The sequence below is a fragment of the Ranitomeya imitator genome, chromosome 6, assembly GCF_032444005.1.
Source record: "Ranitomeya imitator isolate aRanImi1 chromosome 6, aRanImi1.pri, whole genome shotgun sequence".
In the NCBI taxonomy this organism is placed as follows: domain Eukaryota; kingdom Metazoa; phylum Chordata; class Amphibia; order Anura; family Dendrobatidae; genus Ranitomeya; species Ranitomeya imitator.
In genome coordinates, this window is record NC_091287.1 from 402172190 (window position 1) to 402199369 (window position 27180).

Genomic DNA, 27180 nt, shown 5'->3' on the forward strand with positions numbered 1-27180 from the left:
CCTGCCTGTCTGCATTTGGAATACTAGGCAACACTCCTTCATGTATGGTGGGTTTAAAGTGGTTGGTTTAATTAGTATTTTGCTGCCTCTGCCTTTATCATGTGGGCATGCTCATCCTGCAGAGCATTTGTGTTGTGTCATGGTGTTGGTAACTACGGCTGCTGATTTTTTCTGTAATTTTTTTTAATCTTATGTCCTTGTTTCAGTGAATTGTCTTTGACTGTAGTTCTGGCAGCAAGGATCACCTAACAGATTACCTTTAACCTTTCTTTAAAGGGAAAGAGATGGAGAAAAGGCAAAGACTAAAATAACATCTGCTCCTTAAAGTAATGATAAAATATACAAAACAAAATGTAAGCCATGTCATACTTCCACTTGATCTAGTTGGAGCAAATATTCTCAATGGTTTTTGCATTCCGGTCATATATTCATACAATTCTGTTAAGATTAGCAAACTGAAAAATACTTCCCAACCAATATGTTGTACTATACCATGAACTTGTAGGCTGAATTTTGGATACAATACATTGCGATGGGAATCCCATGGCATTTAAGATCATTTTAATATTTCCTCCTATGTTTGTATCAAAATCAATGTTTGACACTATACTGCTAACAATCGCTTCAACAACACATTTTCTCAGTTGCTCACCTATTCCTTCCCGTATAGACACTTATCATTTTATCCCTAGTAATAATAACATGCATTACTCTCATGCTCTGTAACCTCATCTGAATCACAGAAATCTCCTGCATCATTCATAGTTCTGCTGCTGGCACAGCCGAATACAGTATGTGACAGAATGCAATGTGTCACTGGAACATGGACTTGTCTTCCATTACAAGACAATTGTATAATAATGAGAATGTTTGAGTAATACCCGGAATAATGTTTACAATTTTCACTCCTTCCATCTCACACAAAGCTGAGCAAGGTTCAAGACTCCCAGGGGAGCCTAGCAAAAGCAGATAGTGCATGGGATAAACACCTGGTTATGGGATTCAAAAAGAATAAATCCTCTAAATCTATACCATCTATTACCATAACAATGCTAAGGAGCAGAAAAGGCACCAGATGTCCCGTAAGAATTAAAGTTTTTATATTATAGGTTCTTGGAGATGAAAAAAGTCAGGTTGGTGCATGATTTTTTACTCCTGAATGATACAGTATGAACTAGAGGAAATGCTAGAAGGTGACAAAAGCACACATAGGTTATTATTACACTTAGCGTTATAAATGCCGTAGTGCTCATCTTGTAGGGTTGTGTAAGGCACAAATCCTATGTTGACATGGAAAACCAGCCGGTGCTGCTCAGTGTGTTGAGCGGGAGTCTCAACATAAAATTGACATGTCAAAGTAATGAAAACCATGGATTGGAAGCTGGTTGAATAAAGAATTCCAATGGAAACGGGAATGTTTTGTCCCGATGAAGGAATCTGTCTAACTCAGAAACAAGTTGATAATAAACTGCATAAATTTTATCTTCTCATTTCCACTGGAAGTCTTCATTCACCCAGCAGCACAGCACACAATGTGTGGTTATTCTTTCTTTGGCTTAACAGGCAAAAAGATGGAATCTGTATTGTATACTGCTAAATGATAGCCAAATTTGCCACTATCTGATAAAAGATGGTTTATAGATTTCAGGAATGAACCGAAACTCCTATCACAGTTATGATGATGATTGCACAGCTCCTGTCACACAGTTATACTGTAGAAGATGACAGTTTAGCATCTGTAATTGTATAATGATAAGATAACTTATTTAGGAGCATATAGAAAAAAAGATAATTACACTGCAAATACCAGACTGTTTTTTTTTAATTAAAGATTAAAAAAATCAATACCCCTTAAAAAATAAATTTCTTTATTATCCAGGATTTCTCACCTAGCAGTTCCATTATTTTATAAATCTGCATCACTTTCATATTATTTGGTCCTACGTCTTTAACTTATATCATAGAATGGTGTAGTTGGAAGGGACCTCCTGGGTCATCTGGTCCAACCAGATGTCCCAGACAAGATTCACTAAATCATCCCAGACAGATGTCTGTCCAGCCTCTGTTTGAAGACTTCCATGGAAGAACTCACCACCTCTCGTGGCAGCCTGTTCCGCTCATTGATCACCCTCACTGTCAAAAAGTTTTTTCTAATATCTAATCTGTATCTTCTCCCTTTCAGTTTCTTTCCATAGATTGATTCTTAATGAGATGAAAAAGTTCTGCTTTGCACATGCATAAGTCTTAACAAGCAGACCAAATCCCACCAGAGATGGATGCATTCTTATCAACACTGGTTCTTGTAATGTAACAGATGTCTACGCTAATGCAGCCATTAATAATAAAAACAAATAAATAAATGCAAAAATATGATTCATTGATAAATTGAATTTATTTTCTTTTGGAAAACAATTCCAGTAATCTCCAGGTTTAGACGGCAGAGTAAACATTAATAACAGTAACATACAAGTTGGGTAACAGATTCAAGAATTTTGTCTGTGTGTAATCATTAATATAAAAAAGGAAAGAAAAAAAGGGAAACAAAAAAATTCGGACACACAAAGCAACAAAATGGTCTTCCGGAAAAAAGTCGGAGGGACAATCTACATAACGACTATTGCATATATGGTAATGCTATCTGCCATACCGCAAGGCTTACAAATATATATATGTATGTATGTATGTATATATTTATATAGGCCTTATTCAAGATTTTTCTTCCATTTAATGAGAAAAGCTTTTTTCTTTTTTTTTTATTTTGTGCAAGAATCGTCTGCTGCAGTATAAAAAAAATGTCAGCTGTTTTATATTAAAATGACAATTAAAGACCAAGATCGACTGGAAAGGCAGTTGGACTACAGCTGGAATAAAAACAACCTTTTTCTTGGTTTGCCTGCAAATACGCACAGTTACGTCAGCCTTTTCCTTCCCAGGTTTTTCGATTCCTTCTCCTTGAATAGGGCCCAAGTCGGCAGCCTTTATAAGACTATTTTCATTTTGAACAACATAATACATGTGCAACACTGTATATACAATAAGTTTATCCGGTGCTCAAAAGTCCAAACACATGAACATCCAACAGTTCCAATAATACAAGTTTATGGTAAAATACAATGCTTTTTGGGATAATATACATAAACAATCAAAGTTTCGTGCAAAGATTAAAATGTGTTCCCTTTTCTGTGCCTCCAAATGATCTTCAGATGAGTCTGTGTTTTGCATTAACTGCTATGCTGGGTCATTGTGTGGTTCTGAAAGACAAGAAATGAGAAAAATGGCTTAGTTTGTAACATGCGTCTCCCGTGCCAGACATACTTTAGCATTTCTAGAGGAAAATAACTGAAGAAAAGGAATGCATGGGACGTAATCAAGGATATAATAAATATTTAACAGTGAATTTGTATTGCCAGGAAGAAGCAATGCCACAGCAATTGATCAATAAGGACAGGATATGTACAAGCATCTCGAAGGGAAGGGTTAATTATATATGGATCGCACAAGATTTGGTCAGGTTATAGAAAGCAATTCACCACATTTTATAGATACAAAGATGACGTTTCAGATGTTTTTGAAGCACCATACTTTGCTGATCTATACAAATTTATATGAGTCTAAACTTGATAAACTTGTGAACATATCATTATGGTAGCAGAAAAATAAAGTTATGGGGTGTCCCAGAGGGAACTTGTCATTCCCTCTATGTGAGTTTTTAGCATCAACAAATTGCAAAACTTGATATTCCAAACGAGACTTTTTGCCGTTTGTGCCAACCCCAACAATTTGCTAAAAGTAGACAGGCTTTACATTCGAGGCATGGTCAGCCACAGAACACACTTACTGTACCGAACCCAATCAAATTCCTATAACATGTGCAATAAATTTACTATAATCTATACAAATTTGGCGCACTTTCTTCCAGGCCTATGCACCAGTCTTGAAAAATTCCCTTGTTGGGCTCGTCAACTGTCCTATGTAATACTTATCCAAACAAGTATCTAATTGTCCTCATGAGGTTTTTGGGTCCACCCAGCACAATTATTCTTGGCTTCCCTGGAATATGTGCAGATACAGATTTAGTATGTTGTTTGTGAATCAACCCATAAAAAATATATACATTTGGCAACTGAATGGTTCCAAAGTCACAGCTAGATATGGTTGTCTTTTGTTCAGCTTTTGAGTCCATTGTTGTTTGAGATCCAGGGTCCAACTAAAATTAATACTAAGGATAATTACGGAATAAATATAAGGAAAAATTCAGTGTGAATTATTCAACTTTTTAGAGCTGAATGTCCTCGCTACGGTTTACTGATCAGCGCGTGGAGTAGCATTTATTCATGGCAGAAAACTGGCAAAAAAGTTTTAAGCAACACTGTACAAAAATTTGCCACTTCTGTGGCAGGACAGGGTGCCATCTTCTGTGGCTGGATATATTTAATATATTTTTCCCAGGAAACTGATGAATTGCAGCACACATCTATTAAAATCTTTTTCAGGTCATGAAGGGCAAAGATGCAACTAATTTATTAAGTGACCTATGTTTCCAAAAGCATTAGTTGTATTTAATACAAGCATACTCGTGTATGACATGTCAGTATTAATACATTCTCCATTACCGTATTGAGATATGACATTATTACAACAAATATATACCATACCAAATAGAGATATATTTGGAGTTGGATACTATTTGACTTATCCGGTAATGGGTGGGCAGCAGAAACATTTTGCCAAAAGCTAATGCATTTAGGCTTAGAGGGGTAGGGCATTTTCTGAAAAAAAAGTTGATGCAAAGTTGTAGACTGGACCATCACCGCTGGGGAACAGCAGAGCCAGACACTGGAGAATATGATTTTATACAGGTAAGTAATGCTTATTTTATTACTTTAAAAAGGCAATCGATTCATGGTCCCAAACCATAGGCAGCCTGAGTCAGAGCCTGACTGCATTATTACAGCTCTGTATGTTTTACTTTAGCAAGTTGTGCATTCTCAGAAGAAATATAAGGCCCATGTCTCTGACTCATGAAGACCGGTATTTTTCTCACCTATCATGATAGGTGTTGAGTGCGAGACACCTGATTCATTAAGGTGAGGTATACTCTTAATTAATCAGGTGAGGCCCGAAGTAGTGTGTGCCTGCAAGTGTGCCTCACTACTAATCTTACTCCAGCGACTGGTGTAAGATTTATGGGGTAACAATCACCACATTAATTTGATGAGTGGAGGTCGTCACGCCTCGCCCCCATCCAACTCCAACACTGCTCACTTTATTGGTGCTGGGTGAATATGGAGTAATAAACCTTGTGTTGTACAAAAAAATTTTTCTGAAATTTAGCAATGCAGCAGAGTTGAGAAAGCTGACCCCGCCCACACCAGGCTCTGTATGAACATTGTCTATAGAGTGTATGCTGCTTATCACAAGGGGGCTTAGACAGACCATGGCTCCAGTACTGCTGTCGTCCAGGCAATGATAATCACCAGGTGATAAATCCTTCATTGTAAGTAAACAACAGCACACAGCCTGACGTGACACATCATTGAAATCTTTTAACCCCTACTTCATGCTGTCTTCAGATTACATAGCAAAAATCTGCTGACAGATTCCCATTAACAGACGTAATCTATTTAGAAGTCCCAAGATCATCTGTTTCATACTGCTAAAAATCACTTGTCAGACAAGACAATTAGAAGCCCCACGTTACAGAGCCATGTGGTCTTTCCACTTTATATTCGAACAACCATACAGTATTTTCTGTACTTTGGTCTCTGAATCAGCAATAAACAATATAAATGAAGTTTAAAGTGACGAACAGAAACCTGCAGCTCCAGCAAAGGTAATCGTTTTTTGACAACTATGAGAGACAATTACCTTTTACAACTGGTTCAGGACCCAACAAGAAGGGGGGCACTGCTAGACCTAATATTCACCAACAGGCCAGACTGCATATCAAATATAAGGGTTGGGGGTCACTTGGGGAATAGTGATCACAAAATAATAAGTTTTCATGTATCCTTGAATAAGATGTGTAGTAGAGGGGTTACACGGACACTAAACTTCAGGAGGGCAAATTTCCAACGGAGAGATGATCTTGGTGCAATTAACTAGGACGATATCCTGAGACATAAAAATACCCAAAGAAAATGGGAGACGTTTATTAGCATCCTGGATAGGACCTGTGCACAGTATATACTGTATGGGAATAAACATACCAGAAATAGGAGGAAACCAATATGGCTAAATAGAGCTGTAAGGTGCGCAGTAAGTGACAAAAAGAAAGCATTTAGAGAATTAAAGGAAGTAGGTAGTGATGAGGCATTAAATAAATACAGAAAATTAAATAAAGTCTGTAAAAAGCAAATCAAGGCAGCAAAGATTGAGACAGAGAAACTCATTGCCAGAGAGAGTAAAAATAATCCCAAAATATTCTTTAACTACGTTAATAGTAAGAAACTAAAAAATGATAGTGTTGGCCCCCTTAAAAATAGTCTGGGTGAAATGGTGGATGAGGATGAGGAAAAAGCCAATATGCTAAATGACTTTTTTCATCAGTATTTACACAAGAAAATCCCATGGCAGACAATATGATCAGTGATAACAAAAATTCCACATTAAAGGCCCCTTCACATTTAGCGACGCTGCAGCGATACCGACAACGATCCGGATCGCTGCAGCGTCGCTGTTTGGTCGCTGGAGAGCTGTCACACAGACCGCTCTCCAGCGACCAACGATGCCGGTAACCAGGGTAAACATCGGGTAACTAAGCGCAGGGCCGCGCTTAGTAACCCGATGTTTACCCTGGTTACCATGCTAAAAGTAAAAAAAACCAAACAGTACATACTTACCTACAGCCGTCTGTCCTCCAGCGCTGCGCTCTGCTTCTCTGCTCTCCTCCTGTACTGTCTGGGAGCCGGAAAGCAGAGCGGTGACGTCACCGCTCTGCTTTCCGGCTCACAGCCAGTACAGGAGGAGTGCAGAGCGCAGCGCTGGAGGACAGACGGCTGTAGATAAGTATGTACTGTTTTTTTTTTTTTTACTTTTAGCATGGTAACCAGGGTAAACATCGGGTTACTAAGCGCGGCCCTGCGCTTAGTTACCCGATGTTTACCCTGGTTACCAGTGAAGACATCGCTGGATCGGTGTCACACACGCCGATTCAGCGATGTCTCCAGGGAGTCCAGCGACGAAATAAAGTTCTGGACTTTATTCAGCGACCAACGATCTCCCAGCAGGTGCCTGATCGTTGGTCGCTGTCACACATAACGATTTCATTAACGATATCGTTGCTACGTCACAAATAGCAACGATATCGTTAACAATATCGTTATGTGTGAAGGTACCTTAAGTGTCACCTGCTTAACACAGCAGGAAGTGCGGCGGCATCTAAAAATCACTAAAATTGACAAATCTCTGGGCCCGGATAGGATTCACCCCCAAGTACTGCAGGAATTATGTACAGTCATTGATAGACCATTATTTTTAATCTTTAAAGAGTCCATAATAACAGGGTCTGTGCCACAGGACTGGCGTATAGCAAATGTGGTACCAATATTCAAAAAGGGGACAAAAACTGAACTCGGTAATTATAGGCCAGTAAGCTTAACCTCTACTGTGGGTAAAATCCTGGAGGGCATTCTAAGGGATGCTACGCTGGAGTATCTGAAGAGGAATAACCTCATGACCCAGTATCAGCACGGGTTTACTAGGGACCGTTCATGTCAGACTAATCTGATCAGTTTCTATGAAGAAGTAAGTTCCGGACTGGACCAAGGGAACCCAGTGGATGTAGTGTATATGGACTTTTCAAAAGCTTTTGATATGGTGCCACACAAAAGGTTGATACATAAAATGAGAATAATGGGGATAGGGGAAAATATGTGTAAGTGGGTTAAGAGCTGGCTCAGGGATAGGAAACAAAGGGTGGTTATTAATGAAGCACACTCAGACTGGGTCACGGTTAGCAGTGGGGTACCACAGGGGTCAGTATTGGGCCCTCTTCTTTTTAACATATTTATTAATGAACTTGTAGGGGGCATACAGAGCAGAATTTCAATATTTGTAGATGACACTAAACTCTGCAGGGTAATCAATACAGGGGAGGACAAGTTTATATTACAGGATTATTTATGTATACTAGAAGCTTGGGCTGATAAATGGCAAATGAGCTTTAATGGGGATAAATGTAAGGTCATGCACTTGGGTAGAATTAATAAGATGTATAACTATGTGCTTAATTCTAAAACTATAGGCAAAACCGTCAATGAAAAAGACCTGGGTGTATGGGTGGATGACAAACTCATATTCAGTGGCCAGTGTCAGGCAGCTGCTACTAAGGCAAATAAAATAATGGGATGCATTAAAAGAGGTATAGATGCTCATGAGGAGAACATAATTTTACCTCTATACAAGTCACTTGTTCAACCACACTTAGAATACTGTGCACAGTTCTGGTCTCCGGTGTATAAGAAAGACATAGCTTAACTGGAGCTGGTGCAGAGAAGAGTGACCAAGGTTATTAGAGGACCTGGGGATCTGCAATACCAAGATAGGTTATTTTACACTTGGGGCTATTTTGTTTGGAAAAACGAAGACTAAGGGGTGATCTTATTTTAATGTATAAATATATGAGGGGACAGTACAAAGACCTTTCTGATGATCTTTTTAATCATAGACCTGAAACAGGGACAAGGGGGCATCCTCTACGTCTGGAGGAAAGAAGGTTTAGGCTATGTGCACACGTTCAGGAATTCATGCAGAAAATTCCTGAGAATTCCGGACATTTTCTGCATGAAATCCGCAAGAAAACCGCATGCGTTTTTGCCGCGATTTTGATGCGTTTTTGCCGCGGTTTTGACGCGTTTTTTCCGTGGTTTTTTCCGGACACTTCCCAATGCATTTTGGAGTGGGAAATCCGCAGAAAAACCGCAAAAAGATAGAGCATGTCCGGATTTTGTGCGGTATGCGTTTTTTTTGCGGAAAAAAACGCATCATGTGCACAAAACATCCGGAATTCATTCTAAATGATGGGATGCTTATTGTATGCGTTTTTTTTGCGGTTTTATAGCGTTTTTATCGGGAAAAACCTTGAAAAAACCGCAACATGTGAACACAGCCTTAAGCATAATAACAGACGCGGATTCTTTACTGTAAGAGCAGTGAGACTATGGAACTCTCTGCCGTATGATGTTGTAATGAGTGATTCGTTACTTAAATTTAAGAGGGGACTGGATACCTTTCTGGAAAAGTATAATGTTACAGGGTATATACACTAGATTCCTTGATAGGGCGTTGATCCAGAGAATTAGTCTGATTGCCGTATGTGGAGTCGGGAAGGAATTTTTTTCCCCAATGTGGAGCTTACTCTTTGCCACATGGTTTTTTTTGCCTTCCTCTGGATCAACATGTTAGGGCATGTTAGGTTAGGCTATGGGTTGATCTAGATGGACTTAAAGTCTTCCTTCAACCTTAATAACTATGTAACTATGTAACTATATGTCTTTACATAATATGAAAACGACAAGCTGAATGAACAGACACTATATCTGGATCTCTGACTGCAGAAGAAAGACGCAGAAAACACCAGACATACAGTACAAAATCCTTTCAACAGATGGGGACAGCACTGGAGCAGCATGTTATTTTTTTCCATAATTCAAGTATACAAACAGAAGTAATTTATCATTACTGATGAACTAATTACGGTCTTCTACGTTCTTCTGATGCCAAGGATTCGATCTACCACCCTCGGTATTCACCTAAGTGAGACAGGCACCTGATGCCATCCAGCTGATGTGGTACTGCAAGTCTCATCAGGCCTTGACTGCCACAGCATTGCATCGTCCAGGATAAACAATATCAAGTATTTCTGCGCCCCTGAACATACAGTAAATGTGTAGTTGTAATGGATTGATGTGTGATCCTTGCATACCTGTGTTATTCGTATCTAAGCTGCATTACCACAGACACAAGGCTTCTAACAATGTGTGCTCTGCCTTTAAGCGCTCTTCTTATTTTCCTGCTTTCTTTCCCCTTCCTTACAAAAGCAATTGCTTTCCAACAGTCCAGATAATAAGTCTTTTGACCTGCATTCTACTCTGACCTATTAAGGTCATCCCTATGCTCAGGCATAGAGCTGATTTCGGAAATGCCTGCAAGTCCTACATTTCATCTCCTGCCCACTCAGTAGAAAGCTCTCTTTAAATGTGTGTGTACGAGTCCCATCTGACCGGAGAGGCATCCCTGTTGTGGGCAATGGAGGGACAGAAGCTTCTGCCTTTATTAATGAATGCAGACCATTATGAGTCTGGCTGGCTCCTGTTCTTCTCCCAGAAGCATATACTGTACGTGACTTAAAATGTTGTAATATTGACACAAGCGAGCCGGGCACCCCTAAGGAAAATTACTCCTTGGATATAATGTAGGCTCATAACAGCTCTAAGAGCACAAAATCCAATCCTCAGGGATCAGCCTGACATATACCGCATTCTGCCGAGTCCCTGAACATTACAAAGAATTTCTTTGTGAAGGAATTCTCAAGGACAGCATTAAACTGAGTTTTGTAGCATCGTTTTGGCTCCGAGCTCTCAGCACTAAATCGTTTGCTTTGAATCAATGCGAGCGCTATATCATCTGCATTAATCGATGAATTTGGTTCAATACACGTTCTATTAAATTATACTTTCTAATTGAGATTTTCTAGCACTGCCCTGTGCTTTTTCCCATGTTGTAATTTACAAGTAGTTAAAGACAGGTTTAACGCCGTGCACTTTCCAAAGAGTTTAGGAAAATAAATGCTAAAAATGTGGTTTTTTTTTCAAGACTGTTGCTGGGTTCTCAATAAAATGGAGGAATACTTGGAACTAGTGATGACTGGACTTGCTGAGATAAGGTGTTACCTGATCATGAATGGGTGATGACCGAGTGTCTCGAAAGACATGTTCGATTCCTCGCGCCTGCGTGTCTCGATAGCCTCTTCACAGGCAGAGATTGGCAATCCCTGTATGTGTTGCTGTCAAACAACCGCGATACATGCAGATGCAGAGAATCGAACATACTTTTTGAACACGCCAAAGCCACTCGGTCATCAACCAAGTATGATCAGGTAACACCTTATCTGAGCACGTTCGATCATCACTACGTGGAACGTATCGGATTATGAGAAGCTTTACTAAAAAGTAATTTCTCGCAGACATAAAAAATATTGCTGGGGCAGCCCAGATTCTTCAACTTTCAGGTCTGGCCATTAATAACGTGGAGAATATTATACGTGATTATATGTGATGGATTTGAAATGTTCAATTTGCATCCCACACAGTAGAATTTCCACGTCACTCAAATGCTATGGAGCTTTAGCTGCCCCAGAAAAAAAATTTGCTGCTACTTATTTACATGCTGAAAAAGGAGTACGAAAGGAGCATATAGGTTTAAAATTAGTAATATTTTATTATATTAGCGTTACAAGAAAATATGTAAAGTGCCTACAGTATACAGGAATCAATCTAATATATAAAGCTGAATGTGTGTGTGTATGTATATATGTATGTATGTGTGTATGTCCGGGATTGGCATCTGCACCGTGGCAGCTACAGCCACAAAATTTTGCACAGTCACACATCTGGACCCCGAGAGCGTCATAGGCTATGTTGTGAGGCGAAATTTTAACCCCGCGCTTTCCAATTCACCAAACAATTTTGCCCCTATCTACATAATGGAGAAAAAGTGAAAGGAAAAGTGTTGGAGGCAAATTGACAGCTGCCAGATGTGAACAAGGGGGACTTAAAGAGAGCGATGGTACCAAAGAGTATATACCGTACAGCTGCTAAGGTGGGACCCCGACATGGGATACTCACCACACACGGGGATATGAACACACACAAAAGGCGCCACAAACTACCACGTGCTTAAACACATATACCACCCTCAGCACACATTTCACCACACATACACCAACCTCACCACATAAAAGTGGAAACACAAAAGTCGCCACTCAAAACTCGCCACGCTCAAAACTCGCCACACGTGCACACGTCACTCGCCACACGTTAGGCTAACGCAAAACTCGCCACACGTGCAAAACTCACCTCATGGAAAACTCGCCACACTCAAAACTTGCACACGCGGAAAAATTGCCACATGCACGCACAAAAGTTGCTACACATGCAAAAGTTGCCTCACACAAAACTTGCACATACTCAAAACGCACCACACATAAAACTCGCCACGCGCAAAACTCGCCATGCACAAAACTTTTTGCACACAATTTCCTACACTAACCTGTCACATGCAACTCGACACACAAAAAGTTGCTACACGCATGTCGCCACACAAAACTCATCTCACAAAAGTTGCTACATGCATGTCGCACATGCAACTCAGCACACACAACTTGACACATGAAACTCGCCCTAAAACGCACACAAGTCTGGTATTATCCTTCAAAAATAAAAATCTGATTAATAAGCAGACAAACTACAAGAGCAACAAATGTACCATATAGGAAATACGGCAGCTGTCAGTCACATGACCTGTCTATTATGTGTATGTGTGAGCTAATATATACTGCCAGGGGGGAGGGCTTCCTGTTCGCTGGGGATTTATCAGGCTGCCAATTTAGCTTACAAATACTGAGGTAAAAATACTGACCAAATAACGTGTGAACGCGGTCTAATACAGGAGGAGATGACACACAGATATATACTATATACAGGAGGAGATGACACACAGGTATATACTATATACAGGAGCAGATGACACACAGGTATATGCTATATACAGGAGGAGATGACACACAGGTATATACTATATACAGGAGCAGATGACACAGGTATATACTATATACAGGAGCAGATGACACACAGGTATATACTATATACAGGAGGAGATAACACACGTATACCTGTATACTATATACAGGAGGAGATGACATACAGGTATATACTATATACAGGAGGAGATGACACACAGGCATATACTACATACAGGAGGAGATGACACACAGGTATATTATTATTATTATTATTATTTATTTATATAGCACCATTGATTCCATGGTGCTGTACATGAGAAGGGGTTACATACAAGTTACAAATACCACATACAGTAAACAAACTAACAATGACGAACTGATACAGAGGGGCGAGGACCCTGCCCTTGCGGGCTTACGTATATACTATATACAGGAGGAGATGACACACATATATACTATATACAGGGGAGATGACACACAGGTATATACTATATACAGGAGGAGATGACATACAGGTATATACTATATACAGGAGGAGATGACAACCTGGTATATACTATATACAAGGGAGATGACATACAGGTACATACTATATACAGGGGTGATGACACACCGGTATATACTATATACAGTGGAGATGACACACAGGTATATACTATATACAGGAGGAGATGACATACAGGTATATACTATATACTGGAGGAGATGACACACAGGTATATACTATATACAGGAGCAGATGATACACAGGTATATACTATATACAGGAGATGACTTACAGGTACATACTATATACAGGAGGAGATGACACACGTATATACTATATACAGGAGGAGATGACATACAGGAATATACTATATAAAAGAGGAGATGACACATGGGTATATAGAGGAGGAGATGACATACAGCATGTATATACTATATACAGGGGAGATGACACAGGTATATACTATATACAGGAGATGACATACAGATATATACTATATATAGGAAGAGATGACATACAGTTATATAGTATATACAGAAGAGATGACATACAGGTATATAATATATACAGGAGAAGATGACACATGGTTATATACAATATACAGGAGGAGATGACATACAGCAGGTATATACTATTTAAAGGGAAGATGACATACAGGTATATACTATATACAAGAGAAGACATACATGTGTATACTATATATAAGGGAGATGACAAACATGTATATACTGAGGTGAAAATGAGGGGTGTGAGGTGAAAATGAAAAGGTGTGAGTGCAAAATGAGACGAGTGAGGGAAAATAGTGGAGTGATCGGAAAATGACAGATGTGAGGTCGAAATGACAAGTGTTAGGGGGGAATGAGAGGAGTGACGGGGAAAATAAGAGGAGTGAGGGTGAGGGGGAAAATGAGAGGTGTAAGGGAGAAAATGAGAGGCATGATGGGAAAATAAGAGATGTGAGGTGCTATAACTAACCACAGATATTTACTATGCCCAGACAACGCCGGGCTCTTCAGATAGTATATAATAAAGTGCATAAGGATGATAAGAGTGGATATCCCCTGGTGTGAGCTGCCCGAGTGACCAACATGCATAATTGCAAGATACAGGGCTGCCGAAAATCAGTTTGTATGTTGGCTTGTGGGTAAAAATATCCCACAGCACAAAGTCAAAATGTAAAGAGTAGCGCTTACCAATGTGGGGCAGCGGGCACCAGGTAGGATCCAATAACCAAGACCCGCATGGATACTGCATAGAAAAGCAGAGAATTTGGCACAATGATTAACAATGGGGATGGTCCTGATGCAGATCTGGTGTAAATCTGCAGCAAATCCACAGATCACATTTCTGTTATCTATCAGTAATTCTATGGTCACTTTTCAGTTTTCTAATCTGACACGTGTGAACATGTGAAGATTTAATGAGCGCCATCTTGACTCTAGTGGCTCCTTTCCACTTGCGAGATAAACGTCTGTGTCTCGCATATGAAAACCAAGCTCTGGCGCCGCCACTGGGGAGCGGAGAATGCGCTGCATAGCAACATATGGAGCCGCACGCTCCGCTCCCAAGTGCCGGTGCCAGAGCTTGGTTTTCATATGCGAGACACGGACGTTTATCTCGCAAGTGGAAAGGAGCCCTAAAAATCATAATTCATCAAAATCCACTGCTGGCAGCTCTTTGCAGTTCCAGAACAGTGATGTTTCAGATGTGCTTGATGTGAAACAAGTCTAGAGCTGCTTTGTTTTTGTGGGGCACGTTATACTAAATAAACAGAGATGTTTTGAAAATGTTTGTTTCCAATTTTTCATCATTTGCTTATCATTAACATGTGTATTGATCCTGTGATTTCCATAATTCCTTGACTTTTCCTTCTTTGATTTGTTAGTTCAATGTTGAGGAGTGCATAGATTATTTTCTCTTCTTAAGGCTAGGGTTACGCTAATCACACTCTGATCAAACAGTGATGCTGGGATCAGAGTCTGTTCAGATTGTGATTTGATTTTCTCGAAGATGGAGAAATTAAAAAAAGATTCTCTTCCTTAGGCCAGTCTCACACGTCCAGATAATTCCGGTACCGCGTGTCCGTGAGCTCACGTAGGCCATCCGTGTGGCACACGTGTGCCGCCCGTGTGCCGACTGGGTACCACATGGAGCGTGCAGGAGACAGCGCTAGAGATAAGCGCTGTCCCCTGCATCTGGTGCTGAAGCCGCCATTCACATCTTCTCTCCAGCAGCGTTCGCTAGATAGAAGATATGAAAAGTATTTAAAATAAAGATCCCTGTCCCCAGCCCCCTCCCACCCCCTGTGCGCCCCCCCCCCCCCGCTGTTAATAAAATACTCACCCGGCTCTCTTGCAGCGTTCTGTCCTCGCCACAGCTTCTCCTGTGTGAGCGGTCACGTGGTGCCGCCCATTACAGTGATGAATATGCGGCTCCACCCCTATGGGAGGTGAAGCCGCATATTCATCACTGTAATGGGCGGCACCACGTGACCGCTCATACAGGAGAAGCTGGCGCTGAAAGGACGCTGCGAGGGAGCCAGGTGAGTATTTTATTACCAGCGGGCGGGCGCACAGGGGGTGGGAGGGGGGCGGGGACAGGGATCTTTATTTAAAACACGAAAAAAAAAGGATTTTTCATATCTTCTTTCCAGCGAACGCTGCTGGACAGAAGATATGAATGGCGGCTTCAGCACCACGTGGAGGGGACAGCGCTTACTGTAGCGCTGTCTTCTGCACGGCACACGGACTGCACACGGACGTGTGCGGTACGTGTTTTACACGGACCCATTGACTTTCATGGGTCCGTGTAATCCGTGCGCTCCCACGAACACTGACATGTCTCCGTGTTTTGCACACGGACACACGGTCCGTGAAAACACGCTGACATGTGCAGAGACACATTGATTTCAATGTGTCTACGTGAGTCAGTGTCTCCAGTACGTGAGGAAACTGTCGCCTGACCTGTGAAACCGGCCTTACATTGTAAGTCCGTGAAAATTGGACTGCACTTGGATGTCATCCGAGAGCGGTCCGATTTTTTTTCACTGACCCATAGAGTTGAACAGGTGAGTGCCCTTCGATTCTCGGAGACAGATTGTGAATGCTGCAAAATATTCCTCGAACCAATACGGTCTGAGAAAAATGAAATTGACATGTGCATAGCATCACAGAATAACAAGAGGACGAGTGCTATCGGTCTAAGCGACAGATTGCACAATTTTTTATGGTCGTTTGCACAAGCCATTATAACAGGAAACAGGTGCAGTTTACTTTATAAAGTAGTCTAATGCTTTAATCAGTGTGGCAAATAGGGAAAATGTATTAATATTGTCATAGCATGCATAGTTGAAAAGACTAAAATAACAAACCTATGCAAATAGCGTACCTCTTGTATTTCAATTTTTATAGAGCCAAAATGGAACTTGCTACATCTTAATATGTTCACGTGTTGGATTAGCATACTACAAATTAGACATATAATTACTGATCTATAGCAGAAATTTGAGGCTAACTCCCAGATTTCTGAGGATGTGTTGCGGGTGTGCAGCAGATCCGCATGAGGACTAGCCCCAGTGTTGCAATTTCAATGCTGAAGAGTGTAGAACAGTGTAGTCTTTTGTATGTTCCATTGAAAATAAAATAGTACATTACTTAAATTTGTTGTGTAATTTTACACAAAGTACGTTAAACTAATTGAATCCATAAAACATTTTGGAAGTTTTTTTTTTTTTTCTATATACCACTATAATGTAACAAAAACAGAGTTAAACTGTAAGAGTCACTAATTGAATCCGCACAAATTTTTCAACTCTTTTATTAGAGTGTTATATACCACCCCATCCTAATGTCACGAAAACACATTGTACTTTTTTGGAGTACTACATACCAACCTAATGTACCACCAAGTATGTAATACTATATGGAAGAGCAATTGAATCCAGAAAACTTTTACAATGCTTTTTTTTGGGTGTTATTTAACACAGAAATGTATCACAAAGCACTTAATACTCTTATCGATGAGTAGTTGAATCCAGAAAAATTTTACAACTCTTTTTTATAGTGTGATATAACACAGAAATTTACTATGAAGCACGTAATACTGTATGGATGAGTGATTGAATCAAGAAAAAACTTCAATGCTTTTTTTAAGTGTTATCTACCACAGAAATGTACCACAAAGCACATAAGACTGTATGGATGAGTATTTGAATCCAGAAAAGATTTTCAAAGCTTTTTTTTGGAGTGTTATATACAACAGAAATGTACCACAAAGCACACAATAATATGGATGAAAATATAGTCAACTTTTTCACCACCCCTCCAAAAAAATGAGGTCATGTGCAGCATATATATATTTAGCAATGGACTGCAAACCCTAAGCCCTACCTAGAGACTGTATTCTGCCACTCTTCCTGCCCCTGCAACAATCCCTCCCTAGGGTAAATGCAGAATGTATCTGATACAAACCACAAAGCACAGATTTAGCCCTTATAAAAGCTGTAAGTATGAAGGTTCACACACAGCCCTGGACAAGCACTTCCTCCCTCCAATAAGAACTGTCCCTGAGCTGTTCAATGGTGTCAGTGAGCTGAGCATGGTGGCACCTGTTCTTTTACAACCTCTGATGATATCATACGGCTGGCCAATCACAGTAATACCACTAACAAGATGGCTTTGGCATTACAAGGACTCATATGCAATCCTCGCATGCTTATTGGGTGCGTAACAGGAGCCAAACATTCAGGGCCGGTATTCGAGTTTCAAATTCGAGTGCGGGCTAATGCTTACCGAGTGCCGAGCACATCCGAGCACTCAGATACTCGAGTGATATCCTTATCATCAACCTTTGGTAAGATGGTTGGCTCGCAAAGAAACTTCTCTTCAATGTGGGAAATAAGGTTCAAAACTGTCAACAATCAGCTTTATTTATTTTCAGAGACAGCATAGCAGGTATTTCACAGTATGAGAATGCAAAAATAAATCCTTGGCTGTTGTTGACCAAACCTAAATAAACAGTTTTACTGTTCCTCAATGTGAAATCCTGGAACTAGCACCAGCATCTGACACCATTCTGCATGGTAAGCCAAAATGTGAGCACCATTTACTATAGTTTAATTTTTTTGCCAACTGTTGGATTTCACATGTCATTTTTGGGGGGAACATGTCCTACCTGTTTTTTTTTGGGGGGGATAGATTTTAGAACTATTAGAATTAATGTATCTTTTCACAAATTCACTGATTGTGCGAAAGAAAAAAAATGAAGAAAAAAATAGATGCCATGTGTTGTGGATCAAACTTGACTTGCCATCCATGTATTGTCTGTATTTTACTGTGTAACAAAGAGTTTTTTTTCTTCATGTGAGAAAAACAGAAGCAACACGAATTGAAAAAACTGACACAAGAACCAAAAATGGATTCACTGCATTGAAGAAAGCATAGACAATTTTACTTGTATGAGAAAAAAATTACATGTGAAAACTCATTAAGCCCTCCACACCATGGGCTGTTTTGGGTGGATTGGAAATGGAGAATTGTCCTTCAACTTCAGGGCCTAGTCCCTTTCCCAACAATAAAGAGTGCAGAAAAGACCAAAAATACCTCCCAACTAACCAGAAATTTCACCGTGAGGCCAAGTTTACATGTTCAGTATTTTACATCAGTATTTGTAAGCCAAAACCAGGAGTGGAACAATCAGAGGAAAAGTATAATAGAAACACATGAACCAGTTTTGCATTTTTCACAAACTCCTGGTTTCGGCTTACAAACATTGAGGTAAAAAACTCACCAAATACTGAATGTGTGAGCATGGCCTTATTAGGCTACTTTCACACATCAGGTTTTTTGCATCGGCACAATCCAGCAAATGTTGAAAAAACCAGATCCAGCGCAGATTGTGAAAGACTGATGTGATGGATCCGTTTTTTTGATGCATTCGGCTAGCATATCTAGATTATTGGATAAAAAAAAATTTGGAGCATGCTCAGTTTAAAAAAACGGAATCCGGTGCCGGAATCTGTTATTTTCCGGATCCGGCGCCTTGCAGCTCCCATAGGCTTCCATTCTAGCAAACAGCTGGAAGCGCCGGCACTTCCGGCTTTTTCGCCGGAGACAAAAAACGTTGCTATGGACATTTTTTCCAGAAACCGGAAATGGCAGATTTGCCGGATCCGGCGAAAAACGGACAAAATGCAATGTCATCCAGCGCAATTCGGCAATAATACAAGTCTATGGGGAAAAAACGGATCTGGCTGCAACATTCACCGGATCCGGTTTTTTGAAATTTAGCCGGATTGAGCCTGACAGCGAAAACTTGATGTGTGAAAGTACCCTTAGGGTATATTTCCACGTTCCAGAAACGCTGCGTTTTTTTACGCTGCGTTGAGCCGCAGCGTCAAAAACACAGCGTCCAGATGTTACAGCATAGTGGAGGGGATTTCATGAAATCCCATCTCCACTATGCATTAAAAGACGCATGGGGCAGACCCGCGAAAACGCACATGCGGCGCGTCTTTTAAGAACGCAGCATGTCCTTACATTGCAGAAACAACGCAAGGACAGCGCAGGTGACCTGCCAGTGACCTCAGGTGCAGATTTGGTCAGGATTTTACCTGCAAAAAATCCTGACCAAATCCTGATGCAATTCTGAACGTGGACACATACCCTAAGAAGACTTGTAAGCCATGCAATGCTCCACAGAGTGACTACCGACTTATCATCTTAGACTAGATAGCCGCTTTAAGCAACTTTCCAAGCAACATTCACTATACAGCTTTCGATACATTACCTATATACACAGTTCATAGATAAACTCTCACTAATACCTGTATAAAGCTGAATGTGGCTGCTCTTCCAAGTAATATATTCAGAGATTAAGACAGCGCTGTTCAGACAGATGTGCACATATGCCAGTCTCTGCTCGTCTTTAAATTCCGCTGTAATGTTTAATTTAATACATTTGTGCTTTCCAGCCATATATCTGTGCACCTCTCTGCCGTGTTCATACCTGAAAAATAGCTTGAAAAGGCTCTCCCTGTGTGGCACAATGCCGATGTCTGAGCTCTTTGTGGGTAAAAGTTTCCCCAAATGTCTTCACAACACACTCTTTGTGCCGCCGTTGTATTTCATGCCCCTCTACGCTCAGCTTCAATTAAACTCCTACTAAATATTTAAATGCTGGGTCCTGTATTGGTTACAAATAATGGAACCTTAAATTAATAATAATTACAGCGAAACATTCAGCACATTCATGGTGTTGTCAATGTCTTCTAACCTTTTTTTTCCTGCAGAAAATACTTAATGGAACAATGGCTCCTTATATTGTTCGCTTGTTTTCTTACAAGAAGGTGCATTTATGTGCCAACAGCTGACATATTCCTTTATAGTTCTTTGCCAGATCCGTGCATTGATTTCAAATCCTGAAGTGACTGGCGGTCTTAGGATTTAAACCCTCGTCCGCTGGATTCAAAAGGTCAACCAATTAGAAGGGGGTGCACACAGAGCTGCAATTTGTATGCAAAGGGCAACCTTTCAAATACGGATTTCTTGTTGCTGTGTACAAACACATGTGAGAGGTCTTTAAATGAAAGGAACGCTTTATGTGCGGTTGACTTGGTGGCAGGCTGGTTTTGTACACGCATTTACCCATTTAATGTATTCAGCATCAAATGGCAGAAGAAATCACTGACAGTGTTTCTGGAGATAAGAGTGAGCTCAATTCTATATGTCTGTACTGGAGATCTATAGAACATGACTGGGGTGGTATATGGAGTACAGATAGCAGAAAAGGGAACGCTTCCTTGACCTGTATTCACATCTCTTACCGAGTCAATTGTAAAATGAAGTCTGTTATCCAACATATATTAACTCAGCATGTGCACAACCTACTAGGCTTCAAGTCAGTCATATATTTTAATCTTTATTTTAGTAAAGAAGAGAGAATATAATGCCTACATTACATGAGCATACAATTTAAGGATGTTCTATGAATAATCAAAAATGTTTCCCTAAAGGACATCATACAGAATGTTTTGGCGTTCTCATGCAGGGGTACCCTCCAACGGGCAGAAATACCTTCTTTATACAATGTAGGCACTTCACTACGGTATATGTGAGAGCACTTCTTGTAGGAGAACGCAATCTCTATTTCAATAGGTTGAAAAAAAGACCTAGGTCCATCAAGTTCAACCTTTCTCCACCAATTATATACTTTGTCATAAATATATTTCATGCCTCTAAACTTGACCAAAGTAAAGGCATTCTTAAAATGTATATGTCAATGAAAGACTGTTTAGGATATGCCAACATATTTCTAATCCCAGTGGGGGTAACTACTCGAAGGGTAACTGTGGCAGAATCACTATTTATGATATCCAGCTGGATTATCTCTTTTACGAGACCTAGGCTTGGAGTGCACAACCTGTAGCTCTTAATGCTATTCTGAGTACTATTACCTCCCCCAACCATCAGGGTACATATATACTGTCCATTCTCAAGATATTTCAGAAAGACATGGATACCAAAGGCTGTCCTTCTAATGCAGACAACAAATCTCATGAAGCCATAATCACTATAGTGGTGGAAATTAGGCATTCTGGAAGGCATTTACTGTTGGGAATGACATTTGACAGCCTAGAAGCAATCATACATAAGTGTCAACCGCCAGAGAGAGACAAATTGGTCTAAGATTCAGACAAGATCATTGTTCCTGCTTGGACAAGCTAGTCAGAAGACTGTGTAAGTGCATCTGGTGAATCGACTAGCTGCAAAAAACTGATAAGAAAAATCTGGTACTGTTCTGATCAGATACAGACTGTTCCACCACAAGGCTCGTCCTGTTCCCACTAATACATATATATTTTTCCTATTAAAGGTGCAGATAATTGGCCTATCTGCTCGAGATAGAGAATAATATACTACCCAAACCTGTTGCATTATTCCCAGACTGTGTTTTCCTGAATTTAATTTCTACTTTCTCTGCAGTTTAGTTGTTAACATTAAGGGTGGGTGTGGACAATGCGTGCAATTTCTGTCTAAGGATGATCTGACAAAACATTGGATCACACTTGGACGGATGTTAGTCTACGGGGTCTTACACATGTCCAAAATCGCTGCCTGAGTATAATCCGATATTCGGAGATGCAAGTAATGAGTGGTAGAAAACATCGGACTGAACTTGGATGACATCTGCGTGCAGTGTGATTTCTGCACACTTAGAGAATGGAGAAGATGGAGACATTTTTTTCTCCATCTTCTCCTCATCCAAGAGAATCAGATCACACTATAATCATAAAGTTTGATCAGAGTGTCATTTTCATAATTGCCCCGATTCTCTCCGATGAGAGAATATACTTCCGTCTGCACCTGCCCTAAGAGTTATACACACCAAACTGCCTTGCAAAATACCAGTACTCACGTTACAATTAGACTAGAAGTCAGATTTAACATGCAAAGTTTAAAATAAAAATGAAATGCTTGTTAAATCTCTATTTCAACTTACAATGCAATCATATAATACATATTACAATTCTGAGTTAAACCATCATTTAAGAGTTAAAGTTAAAAACCAGAATTTCCTGTAAAAAAAAAATGAGTAGGTGGCCCTCTCACTGGGTTCTACTGTTCATTCCCCCCACTCGTGCCTACCCTTAGCTGATGCCATAGACATGGGAAACAGAGTATTTTAATTTCAATACTCAGAGATGTGCTGTAACTATGGAGAAACTAATCTGTGAATCTCCTATTCCCTCAATTTGCTTCTCAAAGTCAATTTTAATTCATTACGACAAAACTGCATAATTAGGGGGGTGGACATTTAAGTATTTAATTTGATGCTGAAATAAAGGCAAAATCGTGCTTATCAGAGACCAATCTACTGTGCATCGGTGAATACTTGTAGAAATTCAAAGGTAAGCTATAAACAGGCATACACAGCAATACTTCCCAGTATGAAGAGGCTGGCAACAGGAGGCAAGCTTTCTAATCAGTCCTCAAAGGAACCTGCGATAAAGAAGTGCCACTTATTCTAATTTAAATCTAATACAGGCCTTTCGCCTTTACAAAATGTACAGAAGAATAGCTTCATTAGACTAACTGGGACAAAAAAAATCTCTAAGCCACTTGTAGACGACTTATAGGGCAAAAACAAAAATTGTTCCATTACCTGTTATAATTATTATTACTGTAATCAAAATGGAAACATAATAGGTGCTCCGCCTTCACAAATGAAAATGCTTATTCAATAAATACCAAATTATCACAAACACCAATTATTTGTTTGAAATAAAACAAAAAACAACAAAAAACAAATCTTTCATTATCTGGAAAAAGATAAAATCTAGATGTAACACGTAAATGAGTAGGTTAATACTTATATACTGACTCTGGCTGGACACACATTACAGTTATTATGAGGCCCTTGAGAATATGGGGGCCTAGTTTAAGTTAGTCTTTGTCCAGTCTTGGGATAGATGGAAAAATTGATTCAAGCCCATATAGATAGTCATGTCTCCAATTTCCCCTATAAGGCAGACCTAGGCTAAGTGCAGCCCACTGGCCACATCTGGCCACAGCTGTTCCAGTCCGGTCTGTGTACCAAAACAGATGAAGGGCTGAAAACATTGGCCACACCATGCTTTTGCCTGCTGCTGCTCGCTTTAATGTCACCACTATCCGATCTTCAGCAATGAATACATTGGTGGAGGACAGAGCCGCTGGCTTCATCTTCCACCATTCAGTGTTTGCGGCTGAGACAGCAGACATAATGATGCCATTATATCGCTTCTGCTGTGCAGGGAATTAGGGCACCGGAGACCAGAGCAGAGTGCCACATGAGTATGTGTTGTTTTGTTTATTTTTCCTATGTGTATGGGATGTTTGCGTGTATATAGGGTGCTGTGTGTGGGTGCATACTGTATATAGAGGTGCTGTGTCGGGACTCATACTGTATATAGTGGTGCTGTGTGGGGGCTCATAGTGGATATAGGGGCTGTGTGCACTAATGCAGTATATAGGGGGCTGTGTGTTGGCTCAAATGATACATAGGGGTGTCAGCATACGTCTGCTCAATATTAAGTGATTATAATATTTAAATAATTATAATGAATCTGTGTTAATATTGAGCATAATTAATTTCAGCATATTGGTTTGGCTCTCCATAACAGTCATTGTCTCTCATATGGACCCTCGGGAAAATGATTTGCCCACCCCTACTGTAAGGAATAGTATATGGGTGAGGACTATAAGAAGTCCTTGCCAGTCCCTGTGAGGGATAATACAGTAATGTAGGACAAAACTGTGAAACTTCGATAAAACACTGAATGAATAAGACAACTGAAATATACTCGTTTCTCAACACATCAAATGCACAGTTATCCTCAAATTGCCGACACGACTAACTATGATATAATGTACAAAATATAATGTACCATACAAAAGCTAAAGAACTCTCTGCATGCTGATATTGTTCTAAAGATAGAACAGGATGTCAGTGACTACCAAACTTTTTTTATCATGGGTCAACCCTTTGAAAGGTTTTTTCCTCTTCCAGTGAACCCCCATTTTTCGTCCTTACCACAAAGAAGCTTAGTATAGGACACTGTATTATGTGCTAGCTATTACACCCTAGTAAAGTGATATAAAAAAATATAACATTTGTTCTGTAGTAAAGCAAAAAAGTACTTCTAAACAATCTGGCCAACATATCATCAGGTCATCGGTTAATTTAGATCTAATGTGGCTAATAAAGCAAACAGAATGAGATACGCTAAATAGTGTATGATGAGTATTAGCTTGGGACAAATAGGAACTTGGTGCAATTTTTATTCTGCTTTGATTCTGACAAATATACTTTAAATATTTTAAAAAGGGTTCATTGATGAGAAGTAGTCCTCAACATGTTCAGACACCAAGAAAGTTTACGAACCTGCCTTTAATGCAAGGTGGCATCACCATGGGACAAATATTAGCAAGAAAGATCAGCATTGGGTGAAGGAGACAACATCCTGCTCTCTATGTATCAGCTTAAAGGTCAAACCTAGCACACACAACAAATCAATTCATTACAAATATCAGCCTGGGTGCATGGAGCTGCCAGGAAATCCATCAGGAAATCTCTCAGATGTAGAACTAAGAATGAGTTGTGGCCTGCAAGTCCCATGGGGTTACATTAGATTTCTGTACACATCAGAGACACTAGACATCTCACAATGCAATTTATATTTATTTTGTAATTAGGTCAAAATATTGAAGAAGATCCTCTTCTCATAGCAAGATCAGAACCTCACTGCATCTTTGCGCCTACATCCACCCATGTATGGCTGCTGCATCTGCTTCTACCAGGTGCTTTAAAGCAAACCTTTTAGTAGTGTTAGGAAACTATGTACATTATGTTACATGGTATTAGACTAAGACTAGTTCCAGATGTCACACAGTGGCTGTACGTGATTAAGGAAAGGGGCCCTTAACTGTCCCTAGGACTGGGGCTCTAACTATCCCTGCTCCCAAAGGTACCGCTAAAGATAAGGAGGTTTGGGCCACCAGCTCTACTGTTCTCCTGTTATTCCCTAAGCTGTCCCCTACCCCAGGAGGCCTGGGATAGAAATGCTAGTCTATTAACATGCAAGACAGAAAGGGATAACAGAAAGTAACAAACATACAAAAACACTCACCAAAGGTAGAGAGGTATTTAGAGAGGGATAGGAATGTACCAACCAAATGGGAAAACGACAATAAGGAAAGCATACACCCCAAAACAGCAGACAACAATCTCCAGAAGGAATAACGATCTCCAATTCAGTACAGCATCTCCAAGGAGCTAGGAAGCAAAACTTTCACTGGCAAGTAAGAGAAGGTCTGACCAGATTTTATGGGGAAAGTAAATGACCAGGTCAGGAACAGCTGTGAGATGGAGCTGAAAGTTTTTAACCAGCATAGAAAGGGTTTTAACCTCTTCAGCACCAAACGAAACTAAATCCATTTAATATGAAACACAAACACATCGGCTAAATGGAAGATCTGTGATTCATAATGCATAGTGACTTTCTAACCCCAGATCTACCAGAAAGACATGACCCGCTCGTGACACCAGTATTTACTTCTTGACCCAAAAACGATGTTCCATTGCACAGAATGTAATGCTTCTGACTCAACCCCAGTGCCGGGTTCTACTCCCTTCTCATTTGTCCAATATACATTGCTGTGCATGAGTTTTACAAGTTGGCTGGTGATTTTCAATGACATCATCACCCAAAGCCTTTCAGGGTTGATGCAGACACTTGTGTCTGACTATTGAGTAAGCTTTGTGTTCAGTTACCGTGTGCTTTGGAGTTTGCAGCCATCCAGTACTCTCAAAAATCATCTCTACAAATTTCCATGGTTTCTACAACCTGCATCTACTTTCTGGCGCAGTCCATAAAGAAGTGTTATCTGGACTTGTTCATATTTCAAACACTCCTGCATCCAAATGCATCTTTTCTATACACAAGTTTGCCTCTTCTCTGGAGCCAGCACCTATCCATTAGTTTGCTGATTAACCCTTCATCTGCTTTAAGCAAAATGATCCCAGCTCTGAACTTGCTCACATTATGCTACAGTAATTCCTGGACTGGCTCTTCCTCAGTTCATGTCTTTGTCTACACCACTGTATCTTCTTGTGTGTCCTGCTCTGCTTGTTTGCCTGCCACCCAGTTTACCTTGTTGTCCTAGTTCTTGTAGTTCCACGTGCCATCCAGCAAGTCCTGCCCGCTCTGCTATTGCCTTCAGCCCGTGTGTTCACCCTGATGCTTACTGAACCTAGCACCAGGTGAGCCTAAACTGAGAAAATTTACTTTGAAATTTTATGGCTGGAACTTCATTGAAGATGCCTTGATACACTCAGTCTATCTGCCTCATTATTCCTTACCTTAAGTGATCAACTGACATGTCATCACTTCCGCTATGCCACAGGTACCACC

At 40.2% G+C, this 27180-nt stretch overlaps 1 protein-coding gene across 6 annotated transcripts in view; it reads right to left on the bottom strand.

The window, feature by feature from the left end:
* Positions 1 to 2373: 2373 nt before the first annotated feature.
* ZNF521 (zinc finger protein 521) overlaps positions 2374 to 27180 on the bottom strand; it is a 527781-nt gene continuing 502974 nt past the window's right edge. For all 6 annotated transcript variants that reach the window (XM_069731222.1, XM_069731224.1, XM_069731227.1 and 3 more), the window contains one exon: positions 2374 to 3251. In XM_069731222.1, the coding sequence (XP_069587323.1) occupies positions 3222 to 3251 (30 nt within the window). In that variant the 3' untranslated portion in view covers positions 2374 to 3221. The remainder of the gene's footprint in view (positions 3252 to 27180) is intronic.